The 13657-nt window shown below is 54.1% G+C and overlaps 4 protein-coding genes across 4 annotated transcripts; 1 reads left to right on the top strand and 3 right to left on the bottom strand.

Moving 5' to 3' along the window:
- Window positions 1-19: 19 nt before the first annotated feature.
- LRP88_06048 (SAC3/GANP/Nin1/mts3/eIF-3 p25 family-domain-containing protein) lies at window positions 20-4264 on the bottom strand (the record flags this gene model as incomplete). Its single annotated transcript, XM_083242590.1, has 2 exons — window positions 20-2055; window positions 2293-4264. The coding sequence occupies 2 exons, from the start codon at window positions 4262-4264 to the stop codon at window positions 20-22; spliced, it is 4008 nt and encodes a 1335-aa protein (XP_083101526.1).
- A 397-nt stretch (window positions 4265-4661) lies between these two features.
- On the bottom strand, window positions 4662-5946 carry LRP88_06047 (ribosome biogenesis protein LTV1; the record flags this gene model as incomplete). Its single annotated transcript, XM_083242589.1, has 2 exons — window positions 4662-5871; window positions 5930-5946. The coding sequence occupies 2 exons, from the start codon at window positions 5944-5946 to the stop codon at window positions 4662-4664; spliced, it is 1227 nt and encodes a 408-aa protein (XP_083101525.1).
- A 439-nt stretch (window positions 5947-6385) lies between these two features.
- Window positions 6386-8443, top strand: LRP88_06046 (ribosome biogenesis GTPase LSG1; the record flags this gene model as incomplete). The annotated part of the gene is made up of 2 exons (XM_083242588.1): window positions 6386-7403; window positions 7455-8443. 2 exons carry the CDS (start codon window positions 6386-6388, stop codon window positions 8441-8443), a joined length of 2007 nt encoding a protein of 668 aa, XP_083101524.1.
- Window positions 8444-9118: 675 nt separating this feature from the next.
- On the bottom strand, window positions 9119-11947 carry LRP88_06045 (uncharacterized protein; the record flags this gene model as incomplete). The annotated part of the gene is made up of 1 exon (XM_083242587.1): window positions 9119-11947. The coding sequence occupies one exon, from the start codon at window positions 11945-11947 to the stop codon at window positions 9119-9121; it is 2829 nt and encodes a 942-aa protein (XP_083101523.1).
- Between the last annotated feature and the right edge of the window lie 1710 nt (window positions 11948-13657).

Here is a 13657-nt window from a genome sequence, read left to right as displayed (position 1 = left end):
TCTTCCCCCCTATAACATGTCATGAACCTTGATCCCACGGCGTCGAGCCGCGGCTAATCATCTCGCTCTGTAATCTCTCGTTTTGATCGTGGAACCAGGAAGCCCCTTCTTCCATCTCCGCCCTCATAGCGCGTAGTTCGCTGATCAGTTTCTGCGCGTCGCTCATGACGCGCTTGTGCGTGTTGGAAGCCCCTTGCTGAGGTGTGTCGTCATCGTCCTCTGCGGCACGCTTCCGTTTGTTATTAGCGGCTGTGCCGTCAAACTCGGTCGTGTCGATGGCTCCGTGTGAGCTGGATAGGCGATGGCCCCCTTCGGAACGAGCGAGGTCGCTCACCGAGGCTCGACGGATGAAGCTGCTGCTAGGCGGGCCCATGGTACCGGTTCCCGAGTGTCTCTTCTTGCAGTACTGAATCTCGTTTGCCAGTGACTCTGGCATGGCTGTGCCGTCTGGCATCTGAACGATGCCCATGGCCTTGAGGCGCCAGCGTTCTGATACCTTGCTGACACGGCTGCTTGGCTCAGGGCTTGATCCGTTCCCTGACATCGACGGAGGTAGCGAGCGTCGGAAGGTGGAGGACCTATCACCAAGGAGCTGCTCTCGTAGAGCTCTCGTCTTGGATCCGCCCTTGGTGGTAGATGCCCTGGACAGCTTTGACTGTTGACTAGACACTGTGCCGTTCACAGATGGTGGTCCATTTACAATCTGCGCGATGGCCTCTCGCTCATTGCCAACCCCTGACAAGACACCGCTAGCGAGGAGAGCGTCTTCCTCCGACTGCCGACGTTTGCCTGGCTTCTTGTGCTTGAGAAGATCCATGAGCTCTTCCGGGCGGTGCCGGTTCAGCTCCGCAAGCTCGGCCTTTTCTCGTGCTGCTCGTCGAGCCTCAGCCTTTTGAGCCTTGAGCTGTGCTGCTCGCTGAGCTTCGTAGTACACTCTCATTTGCTCTCGGCCGCTGCGACGAAGTTGGCTAAGTCGTAGCTCGCGTGCCGTGTCCCTCCAGCGGTAGAAGTATCTGACTGAAAGGGTGTATCTGCGGAACTCGGTTGCCTTGGCAAGTGCCTGCTCTTCTTCTTCCTTCTGTTGTTTCCTTTCTTTGTCCTTAACAAACTTCCGGTATACGCCCTGCAGGATGTTGTCCAGCATAAAGGCTTGGAAATCTCCAAGCATGCCTTCATCGCCAAGCACGTACCACTTCGTGAAGTCTCCAATGAGATCACGAGGTGGTTGTGGTGGAGCTGGAGGGGCTGGCGGAAGAGTTGGCGGTTGCGGTGTCTGGATTGTTGGTTTGGGAGGTGAAGTAGTAGCAGGCTGAGGAGGAGTGATGCCTAGTGGTGAAGGCTGATAGGATGGGGTCGAAAAGGCAGGAAACGACAGTTGAGGCGTTGATGCAACAGCCGGACTGGAGCTAAGAACACTTGATGCTGGCTTGTCCTGCTTGTCGGCTGAGGGCAGTGGTGTTCCAATGCCAAGTCCACTGATCGGTTTAGCCACGCTGCCCAACTCAGGTGGAGTAGGCTTCAAATGTCGAAAGGCGTCAACGGTTGGTCTAGAGGATGGAGGAGCTTCATTGCTCTCGGTCGTCTTTGCCGGTTCAACTGCAGGGGTTGCTGGAGCTTGAGGCAGTAGGCTCGCAGGCTTGTCCACCTTGCTCGGAGGTGTTGGAGCATCATTTGATGGTACAGTAGGTTGCGGCGTGAAAGAGGGAAAGCTAGGAGCTTTAGGTGTTTGGGATTCAGACGTAGGCGGCCAGGCAAATGGGCTGCTCTGAGCGGGACCAGTAGAAGTCGACGGTGCAGTAGACGTGGCAAACGGATTTGACGTAGCCGTAGCTGTTGTTGTAGCAGCCGCTGGCTCCTGGGAGCTGGGTGTTGTACTGCCAGGGGTGCTGATTAAGAATGACGGCAAAGTCGAGGTAGTAGCTGTTGCAAATGGGTTGGCAGCTGGCTTCGCAGGCTCTGCTGCCGGTGCTGGTGTCGGAGCAAAGGGGTTCTGCTGAGGCGTTGACTGCTGAAAGGGGGAGGCAGAGGCTGAAGTGTTCCCGTTGAGTAAAGTCCCTAAGCGAATACAACGTCAGAACCAGTGGTGTAGGCGTTTCTTTGCCAGATTTCCAGTGGTTCGTCTCGAGCCAACCGTGTCACCCCGAGATGGTCTCGCGGGTTATGGCGTTTAGAGTCTCCGGCGGAATGCCTGTCAAGTAGGGGCTCTCACACGCATGTGCAAGATGCAATGAGAGAGCCATGAAATGCAAAATCTTGGGTGTAAACTATATAAAAGGGTTGGTGGGATCTTACCTGAGTTGCCGTTAACAGCATTGTTGTTACCCAAAACTCCATTCGGCTTAAAAGAGGAGAAGGGGTTTGTTGTCGTACTGTTAGGTTTTGATGGTTCAACAGGCTGTGCGTGTGCCGTTGGCTCCGGTTCATCCGTGACAAAGAGACTCCCCTCGCCATCTCCATTAGTCGTTGGCTTCGGGGCATTAGGGTCTTCGTGTATTGTCTGATGAATAAGGTCTGGTAGAGGCCTGGAGCCGCGCTTCTTCTCTACCAAACTCTCCGAGAACTGGTGTTGATAACGGTGGTGAGGGAGACGTTTGCGGTTGTCCAGTTTGAGATATTTGCGGGTGATATCCGACGGGTCGTCTTCGCATTCGCCAAATTCGAACTCGTGAAGCTCAGCAAATTCAATTGCTTCGTCTATAGTGTCGAACCGAAGGAACTTGTTGAGGACGGCGGCTGTGACGTCCTTGGCTGTCTCTCGAGGCCGGGCTAGCGATTTCTTGATTGTCGTCAAGATGGAGCGACGAAGCGGGGGGAAATGGATCTCTGCGAAACAAGCCATGGTGTATGAAACCTTTGGGTCTTCGACTATCCGGAAATACGAATGGTATGCTGCGGAGGCGGCCATTGAAGGTGCGTCCTTGATCGGTCCGTGAAAGTCTTGGGTATTTTGAAGAGCCTCGACGAGTGAAGCCGCCGTTCGAACCGCGTCAGAGTCTTTCCACAGGTTCGGCTTCCATTGTCGCTGTAGCGTCTCAATAATGTTCGAATCAAAGGCGTGGAAGATAAGGTAGTAAGCTCGGAACTCGGGTTCGTTCTCGCACCGGATGCTCTGGTCGTTACAGTCGTCATATGCGTCGCGGAGGGAAAGAAGAGCTTTTCCTAGTTGCTCAAGTTCTTGCTGCTCGACAAAGTCCTCTGGTGCATTGCCTTCCTGGGAGAGGAGGTGGAGTGCTGTGACGTGGAATCGCGCAATGTTTTCGAGCACGTAGACCTGGGTTTTCATCTCTTCAGGATTGAGCGATGAGAAAAAGGTAAAGTCTCGGCGAATTGCTCGTGTACGATCCCAGAGAAAGCCGTGCAAGGCTGGTAGGTTGTCGTCGTTTCGCAGCAGTTCGTCAATTAGGTAGTCCAACGTCCTCCGGAGAGCCGGCACCGATCGCACGTCCATGGGAAGAGGGGCTTCTTGACCGGCAGCTGAGCGCGCGAGCTTCTTGACCATGCGGCGAGTGTTGGGAAATGTCGTCCTGGGGTCCTTTTCAGGTTGATGGACGTCCATTTCGTTGATGCGCTGGATCTTTTCGTACTCGGGGCACATGTCCTCGCAAATACCCTTGAAGTCAATGGCATCTTGAAGAGTCTTTCGCTTGTCGGGATCGTCGATCAGGCCAGCCTTTGTCAACGACGCGCGCGCCTTGCTGCGGTAGGCTTCGTACTTTTCGCGAAACTTGGAAACCTCGCCCTTGTTCTTGGGGTTCCCGGGCTGTGACGGCCACGGCGGAGGAAATATATTATCTTTTCGAAGCTGCTCGTAAACCTTTCGGGCTTGCGGATCGTTCGAGTGGTACGCTTTCGGGATTCCGTCAGTTTGCGATTCGGTGCTCGAGGACGAGGTTGGTCGCGATTCGTTATCACGCGTCGACGTGAAGGGATTGAATCCGTTGGTCTGCGCGTCCTTGGGTGCCTTCTTGAGGGGTTTGACGCCTTCAAAGGTCTTCTTTACGTCGCCGTTCTTCCTCTTCCGCTCCTCCCCCTTCCACTTCTTCTGCTTCCCGCTGTCGCTCATGTTGGCGTCTTTGTTCGACTTTCGCTTGCCCTCGTTGTCGCTCTTGTCGGCAGGTCGTGAGGATCGCTTGTTTCGCTTGGACCGGTTCGAGTCGCCTGCATCATCAATACCAAATGAACTGTCTCCGGCCCCCGAGTTTGTCGCGAAAGGATTGAACGCTGGAGGCTGGCTCCGCGTCGGTTGGCCAAAGATGGAAGTCATCTGTGCTTGTGTTGATGATGCAACGGTCGTCGCACTCACCCAGCGAGTCGTTTGAACATGGGGAGAATTTTCAGCGCGCAAAGTGCGAAGTAGAAATCGAGGAACAAAGAATCGCGATTGTCGGATGTTGATGCTGAATGAAGTTGAGCCTCTTCGGATAGATTGGATGGCAGCTAATTCCTATTCTGGGAAGCTCAGGGATCCACCTCTGCACGTGACCGTGATGAACCAGCCACCGGCCACCAATTTCGGAACAGTTTGGGAACAAAGACCTTCAAGACTTGATCGATTTAAATGAAAGAAACGTTCATTCATGTTCATTACTACCAAATGACTCCTTTTTTCCCAGCCCAGTTCTTTTGTGGTATTCTCAACCCGAAATATCCCTAATCTTAGATCACCTTATCCGACCTCGAATCCGAGCAGGACCCAGCCCCTTTCGAATCTCATCCAGCTGCTCGAGCCCTGTCTGGGCCTTGGTCTTCTTTGACGTCCTCTTTCCTGGCTTGGTGAAGTTTCCAAGGAAGTCGTCCATGATGTTATCAAAGTCGCCGCGGATTGGGCCCTGGACGGTGGACATAGTAGACACGGCTGACATGGACTGCATGTCGTCGTCAAGGTCCTCGTTGTACCGCTCCTCAATCTTGTCGAACCTGGCATCAAGCAATGTCATTTGCTCAGTTCGCACCAGCGACGAAGATGTCATGGAGTAGCTTGACGCATCGGTCAGCGCACCCTTTCTCTTCTTGCGTCGGCCACCGTTTGTTGTGGTGGTCCAGTTGGACTGCAGCTCAGACGGCGCCGCTGGTGCCCGGCCGCTCTTCTGCTCCTTCTTGAACTGCTTGAAATCCTCAAGCCAGTCCTGTGAAGGGCCCTCTTCTGGGTGCTCTGCTGGCGCCTTGACAAGCTGGGGCACCTCGTCGTTTTTGTACTCCTTGTTGGGCTTTGCTGTGGCATCCGACTCCCAACCATCGTCCTCATCAAACTGTGTATCCTCAAACTCGTAGTCGTCGAGTTCTCGTCCATCCTTGGCGAGCTGCTGGAAAAGGTCATCATCCTCTTCATCCACATAAGCCTCGTCGTCTAGAGCCTCGAGAACCTCTCGTAGCCGTGGGTCCATATCCGGCTGGAAGCCCTTGATGGAGTCTGGGATATCTTGCTGGGCCTCATATGTGACCCTAGTGAGGTTCTTTGAAGGCAGGATATCCTCATCGAGAATATCGCCGGCCTCTTGATCAATATCCAGCTTCTTGAGCGCATCCTCAAGTGACTGCTTCTGCTTTCCCTTCCCCTTGTTGGCTGTCGCAGTTGATTCGACAAACACAACCTCGCCTCCTCCAGTGTTCAGGTCGCGCAGATGCTGCATGTAATCATACTCGGTATCATCGTAGTAGACGCCATAGCTGGCAGCCTCGCCTTCGTTTGCGCGGATGTTCTCGGCCTCGTAGCCCAACTCAGAGGCCAAATCGTCTAGATCTTTCGACTTAGAGGAACCCTTCTTGGTCTGAGTAGGGTTAAGCACCATGGACGGCGCATTTTCGTCGTGGATGAGCGGGTCATTTTGCGGCCGGTGGACGAGGGTGAAGTGCTGCGCCGACTTCTTGTCACTGGAGCATTTGGTCAGTAACTAAAATGTCAAAAATTCTCTCTGATTTCTAGACTTACATCCACTTTCGAGGCATCTTGGCGACTTGGAGCGACAAGATTTTGGGTGTGAGGCGGGTATTGGAGGGAGAGAAAGAATGGACGGCAGTGATTCGATGTTAGGCCGCGATCACACTCATCCGGGTGCAGAAATTCTAGCGGGGTGACGAAAAAATCCTTATCGGCAATACACAGTTATCTTTTTGTTAGCACAGTCTGTTGTGTGGCGATATGCATATATCTTACAGTGTGATTAGTGCACAAGCACGGACACCCTGAAAATTTGCCCCTCCATGGACAGTCATTATTCAGCGGGGCACAACCATCCAGTTCACTTCATGCCCTCACATTTCAAGCCATTCAACAACTCTACACAGCGACATACACCTCGATAGGTATATTGCGCCTTGGAACAGCGATTCCTCGTACATAAGACACCAGAAAATATCCCAGATTTGACCAGACAACGCCGCCATCATGGTTCTGGCAAAGTCTAAAACCTCGGTGGGTTTGGGAAATGCCCTGATGAATGATCGCTTCGGCAAGGGCAAAGGCAGCGACAGGAAGAGGACCTCTGCCATCACCAGGACAAACCATGCCACCGGCGAGCAGTACCTCGTCAACGAGAAGCAGGATGCCGCCTGGGTCAAGATGCGATCCGTCACCGAGCAGGGTGCTCTCGACGAGTTCCTGGCTACTGCCGAGCTGGCCGGCACCGACTTTACTGCTGAGAAGACCAACAACGTCAAGATTATTCACACCGATCAAAGGAACCCTTACCTTCTCTCTGCCAATGAGGAGAGGGCCGTTCTTGGAAAGCACAAGCAGCACAAGGCTCGTCTTACAGTGCCTCGAAGACCCAGGTGGGATAGCACAACTACACCCGAGGAGTTGGACGTTCGAGAGAGGGAGAGTTTCCTTAACTGGAGGCGTGGTCTGGCCGAGTTGCAGGAAAACAACGATCTGCTCATGACACCATTTGAGCGAAATCTGGAGGTTTGGCGACAGCTGTGGCGAGTTATCGAGCGATCAGACTTGATTGTTCAGATTGTCGATGCCAGGAATCCCCTGCTCTTCCGATCCGAGGATCTTGAGAACTATGTCAAGGCTGTTGACCCCAAGAAGGAGAACCTGCTCCTCATCAACAAGGCTGATATGATGACGCTCAAGCAAAGGACAGCATGGGCAAAGCACCTGCGAGCGGCAGGCATCTCATACCGATTCTTCTCGGCGCAACTGGCCAACGAGTTGAACGAGGCGAGGGACTTGAGCGACTCGGAGGAGGATGCTGGCCCTTCATCATCTGGCAAGGCTGCAGAGAAGGAGCCCGCAACTGAGGAGGAGCAGGGAGAGGACAAGCAAGAAGAGGGCGCCCCTCTGACGGAAGAGTCCGTGGCAAAGGTTGAGACAAGGACAGAGGAGGAGGTTGATACCCAGATTCTTACCGTGGAAGAGTTGGAAGACATCTTCCTCAGACACGCACCAACAGAAGAAGGTAAGTAAAGCACTATCAACTTCACAAGACCCTCAACTCACTTTTCAACAGGCACAGATCGCAAACTCCAAGTCGGTCTCGTCGGTTACCCCAACGTCGGTAAATCATCCACCATCAACGCCCTCATCGGCGCAAAGAAGGTCTCGGTCTCTTCCACCCCCGGAAAGACCAAGCACTTCCAGACCATCCACCTGAGCGACCGAGTCATCCTCTGCGATTGCCCCGGTCTTGTCTTCCCCAACTTTGCTACCACAAAGGCCGACCTCGTCTGCAACGGCGTCCTCCCCATCGATCAGCTCCGCGAGTTCCTGGGCCCCGTCGGCCTCGTCACACTGCGTGTGCCCCAGCCCTTCCTCGAGGCCATCTACGGCATCACAATCCGCACCCGCCCTATCGAGGAGGGCGGTACCGGTGTCCCAACCGCCGCAGAGCTCCTCCGTGCCTATGCCCGAGCCCGTGGTTTCCAGACCCAGGGTCTTGGCCAGCCCGATGAGTCCCGTGCCGCCCGGTACATCCTCAAGGACTACGTCAACGGCAAGCTGCTCTTCGTCTCGCCGCCCCCGGGAATCGAGGACGCGGCCGACTTCAACCGTGAGCTCTACGATGAGCAACACCTCCCTGAGAAGCGCCGTGCTGCCCTCGCCGCCGCTATGGATCACCTCTCTGTCGCCGAGTCATCCAACAGCTCTCACTTCATCCCCATGGACGATGACTCCATCGACCTCGCCTCCACCGCCGACGTGCCCATCCCCGCCGGCCCCAAGTCCAAGCAGCTCGACAAGGGCTTCTTCGGCCCCTCGGGCTCCAAGGGCCACGTCACCAAGCCCTTCAACTACCAATACTCGGAGCAGGGCAAGGAGGATACCCTTGCCGGAAAGCACCTCTCAGGTCGCAAGGCTCGCGCCGTGGTCGCTCTGGAGAACGGCCTCGACCCCAAGGAGGTTCAGATGGCCTCAAGCAAGAAGCACTTCAAGGGAAACCCTAAGGGTGGAAAGGGCAAGCGTCGTCTCGCTCGGAGGGCTAACGATGACGATGATTAGACGCAACGGATAGCGATAGCATGAATTGATGGATGGCATGAAACACAAGAGGGAAAGGAAAAGACACATAAAAGGAGGGCTGGGTAAATGGGAACATTTGTTGGTCTGGTTTGAAAGGATCTGGCTAGGGATAGGTTTCAGAGACGGCATGACACGACACCATGTATGTCCTCACCATGATGGTCAGCTATGGAATATGAATTCATTTTTTCTTTTGTTTGAATAAATGTCAATATTTGCGCTGCGTGTATGATCATAGTCGATCTCCCCAATCTAATGTCTAACCAAGGTCCATCGTGCTAAATCATGTCACCCTTGCCGCATCCCAAGACTTCGCCAACAGTTGATAATGAAGTTCAAAAGAGAGTAATGAAAAAAGGAAATCTGGGTATTGACTGTCTACACTGCTCCGCAGTTCGCCTCCCAATGAAAAGACCGTGCCGTTGAAAATAACAAAAATGAAAATGCTATGCCTTTGTATGCCGTTCTGCCATTGTTCTCCTAAACTCCACAAAGCGAGGTATCTCGATGCCGTTGGGGCGTATCTCCGGATTCTTCCATGGTATAAATGAGGGTATAAGTTAAAGAATAAGTAAGTGATTGGTTGGTTGGTTGGTTGGTGGTGGTGGTGGTAGTTGTTATTTTTGTGTGGTGTCGGTTGTAATAATGCCAATGTTATCGAAGGTTTCCTCTTGAATCTCGACGGTCTTCGGCTCTTTTGAATAATCGCTTCGTGCCACCTACTTTACCCAGCTCACCAAATTGACCGCTTGACGAGATCTTTCGTTCGCCGCTTGCAATTCTAACCTTCTCTTTCACGCTTTCGACCCATGCCTTGTTCTCCTCGCTCATCTCAACCTTCTTGCCCGAGGGTCCTGCAAGTCCCAGGAAAGAGCTTTCGTCCTCGCCCCAACTAAGTCGAGAACTGGATCTCGATCGGTTGGACTCTCCTGACGATGGACCATCCTCACCTTGTGCAGGTGGCACGACTGGTGTCCTGGGATGGAGCCTCGGGACCTCACTGCTCATGGCTCCAACACTTCGTCGCGTCTTACGGACAGCGAGAGGTGACATGGGCGACATCTCAAGTGCCGAATGTGGTCGGCTTGTTGGACTCGATCCGAAGTTGGATCTTCGGGTGACAGGCACATCAGGGAGGACCTCGACCTTGGCATTGCCCGCGCCGGCGGATCGCCGTTTGTGATGGTTAGCATACTCCTTGAGGTACTCTCCAAGATCTGCCCAGCCACCACCGACGCGGACCATGACACGTTCGCCCTGCTCTCCAACGCAGCGGATGAATAGCTTGATCGGGGCCTCGCCAGTCGACCGGGAGAGATGGTAGACCTTGATTTCCTGCTGACCACGATTCCGGACCCTCGCATTCTTGGCCGGCGAGAGCGTAAACGAAGGTGTTCCTGCTCTAGAGGAAAGATTCGAAGCGCTCCTGCGGAATGGCTCTACAGAGGGTCTCTTTCGTACCCGCGGTAATTGCAAGTCTGGCGGGTTCAGGTTGACCTTGGGCAACTCAGTCGATAGCTTAATCTTTGCAGGAATAGACTCAATGATTTGGCTGATCTGTTGTTGCAGTTGCTGGTCGCCTGTGCTCCCTCGACGATCGAAAGGACCTGTATACTCGTAGATGGAAATTTCGTCGTCAAAGTCATCGGTAAACGAGTCATCGATCGCATTAATGGACAGGTTGAGGTCGTCGATGCTCCGGTTGGGTCCCAACAGAGGACTGCCAAAGGGAGGCATAGACGATTCACGCGAATCAGCTACTCGCATAGGCGGAGAGCTAGGTGGGCTAGCTTGAATGTACTCGGCCTCCCGAATTCGAGTACGAGGAAGATCGGGAGAAGCGGATACTTCAGGGGGGTCACTGGACAAGCCATCGAAATGGCTTGACGACCGGCGAGTGACTGTAAGGTCTCGAGCAATACCGCTCCTTGGCCTGGCGAAAGGGATAGGGCGAAGAGGTGGCAGATCCGGGGACTCATCGAGGTCGAAATCCTGGGGGAAGTGACGGTTGGGTGTTTCGGGGGTATTAACCAACGAAGAGCTAAAGTTATGCTCAGTAGTCGGTGTGGGAGGTTGAGCTGCCCCCAAGGGAGATGACATCTCCCTCGTACCATCAAAGGTTCCAGTCAAATCTTGACTTGGCTCTGCAAACTCGCGGGTGATGTTGAAAGAAGGACTATCAGGCTCGCTCTCTGATGACACATCCTTCGTGATGGAGTCTGGCACAACTGTCTCGGCCTCGGATGCACCAGAGGCCATTCTGGACTTCTGGGGTTCAGCCACTGTTCCGTTCTTGCGCGGCAATAGAAGTGGAATGGGCGCAAGGCCCTCGTTAGCGTCTGCGGTGCTCTCTGCATCACTAGAAGAGTCGTCGGCAACCAAGGTTTCGCCGTAAACGGTAGATTCGTCGACGTCGACAAGTTTCTTCAGTGGCGAAGGGGATCGAGGTGGTTGCAGCCGAGCCGAGGCGGCAGCCCATTCAGTCTCCCTAACCTTCCTCTCGCAGACTGTAACCCATTCAACGTAGCCCTGTTCCACAGCAGTCATGCGATCCAGCCAGTCGTCTGGGAGTGTATCGACCAATCCTTCCAAGCAATCGAGCATGTAATCGAGAGAACGGCCTGGGCGTGAAATCTGTTTCTCCAGCATCCCCTTCATGACCTCGAAATTATTCCTTGTTAATGTCGGTTCTCGTGGAGAGACCTTGTTATAGGTCTGCGGTGTCTGAGTCGAGGGCAACGAAATAGCGTTCCATCCCGACTTGAGAGCAACTTCAGCATCCTCAATGGCGATTAACAAAGGGGGAACCTGGCGAAGGACTGTGAGCCGCAAGCCCCAGGAATGCAACAACCGGGTCACTTTGGCCAAGTTGGGCAGAGCCTGGACGACAATGGCGGTAATAACAGCGGTGAGATCCTCCATGCGGTTATAACTGGAACTGGACAGCTGCCCGACCCTGGTGAACTCGGTGAGGGGTGTGCCCGGCCTGGAAAGCGGTAGGATGTGGTTGTTGAGGACATGCGCCTTGATATCCTCGATTTCGAGATCGTCCAGATCGCGCTGGATCTCAACCAGCCTCCGCTCATATTGGGTAACCTCTCGAGCCAGCAAGCTACCCATATAACCGTCGTTATCCCCATCAGGTACTGTAAGCTGCATGGATTTCCTCTTGCGCTCCTTCTCGCTGGGCATCTCGAACCCAGCAGAGCTAGATTCGGTGGGCCAGGGCCAATTTTGCAACTCGTCGACCCACGTCCAGATGGCTTTGGACGCAGAAGCTGTGCGCAAGAGAAAGTCGCGCTCTGTGGACGAGGAATTCGTCAGACATGCCCGAAGGGCACCGGTAGCGGTGTTGAGGGCATCGACGACGGTGCGCGGGCCAAGATTGGCCAGAATATCATCGGTGAGGCGATTCTTAGGGGGCGGCGAGGTAGCGGTGGGATGCCGCGCATGCCGGATGACTTGCGTGGGCGGATCGCTCATGGTTGTTGTCTAGCACAGACGGAGACTCGCGATGAGGCAATGGACCGAAGAATCATGGTCTGTCTTTCTAGGAGCCTGAAGACAGGTCGACGGGGCGGGCGCGAGCGACGTTTTTGATGCCCATGTCGAACAAAGACGCGCCGGGGGGTTACGTCGTCGATGGAGCCTTTCTGGGTGTTCTGGCTGCTTCTTTGGCGACCGCGTTCGTTCGGGTGACTGATTGAGAACGAGAGACAAAGGATGCAAGGAGATGAGAGATGGGACTGCTGGCGTCAGGCAGAAAAAAAGACAAATGGATGTTGGGATCCACGGATGAAGAGGGGGACTGAGCGATGAAGTCTCGGTCTGCGGCTGGTCTTACAAACCAACCCGCCCTTGGCCGGAAAAAGCAAAGCCGAGGCAGGCGAGCAAGGCCGAAAGGAGTGAAGAAGCGAGAGGAGGAACTCTCGACAAAGGTGATTGAGGTAAGCAAAGTAACCCAGAGGCGAAGCAATCGCCAGCGGGTGGCGGGCGGTAAAGAAAAGGCTGAAAGTTGTGTGGGCGGCAAGGGCCACGTCGCGGTCGCGTTTTGCGGTCCTTCGTTGGCACTTCGGCTGTGCGAATGGAGGTTTACCGTGGGAATTAGTGGCGCCCCCCAGTCCAAGCCAGTCAACTCGCGACAAGAGATGGTTCGTGGGTCGTGGTTCGTGTGACGAAAGAGAGGCAGCTACAGTTACACGTAGATCGGTCGACTCATCCAAATTGATGCCAGAGTCCCGTGCGGCCCCAGTCCAGAGAGGTAGCTCTTGAGGAGATTGAGGTCGTTTTGGTCAGTGTATCCCGTCTTTGTGAGCCCCCAGGTGACGACGGCTCGACTGTCGGAATTAGAAAAAAGGGACTCTTAGAAAAAGTGGATTGAAGCGGCGGATTCCGAAAGGCAAACGAGTGAGGCTGCAGGATGATGTGCAGCGCGCAGTTGATGGAGTCAAGTTGGCGAATAGGGGACGTGAGTAGAGAGAGAGCTTGAAGCTGTGACCACTTTGTTAGGCGTCGATGGTGAAGGAATAGAGGGAGCTCTCAGGGAAGGTGAGCAGGCAGCGACAGAAGGAACGACAATTGGCGGACGATGTACAGGATGCAAACAAAGAGCAGGAAAAGAAAAGCAAGCATAGTCGTTCGTAGTGGACGAGGCGACAGGTAAGAAGAGAATGTTGTAGGTTGTAAGGATGGAAGAGGAGGGGAAGATGGGATGAGAAAGGGGAACTGACTCTAGCTACGTCTCTTTCGAGATAATCGAGAGGACCCTCGCCCCGTAATCCCGACCTGCCAACCTGCCAGCCTAACAACCTTCTACACCTGGGTAACCAAGACAATTCAGCCCAGGTCCCTCGACGACTCAGATTCCGTATTCTTCTTCTCATTCTCCGTATCCGTACAAGCGCTGTCTACATCCCTGACCAGTTCACCTGGGTCCTTGCCCATGACGACGGTCCATCAACCGCGATCGGCCCCCCGAAGCGAATATTGGCTTGATTGCCCTGTACGACCGGGCAAGGGGCTTTTGAATTAGATCTCATTATTGTTTTTTTTCCCTTCCTTTATCCATGTCCACCTGTCGGAAGCAATGTAACGATGCACCTGCCTCTTTTTCATTGACGGCTAAAATGATTCAATCTCTCTTCACAGAGTCACCTCCTGGTTGACGTCTTCAACAAACTTGCCCCGTCTGCA

Source organism: Fusarium phalaenopsidis (genome assembly GCF_050370095.1).
Source record: "Fusarium phalaenopsidis strain FUZ10S chromosome Unknown contig_32296, whole genome shotgun sequence".
NCBI classification, from domain to species: domain Eukaryota; kingdom Fungi; phylum Ascomycota; class Sordariomycetes; order Hypocreales; family Nectriaceae; genus Fusarium; species Fusarium phalaenopsidis.
Note: the sequence above shows the minus strand (reverse complement) of the source record. Positions and strands in the feature narration are given on the sequence as shown.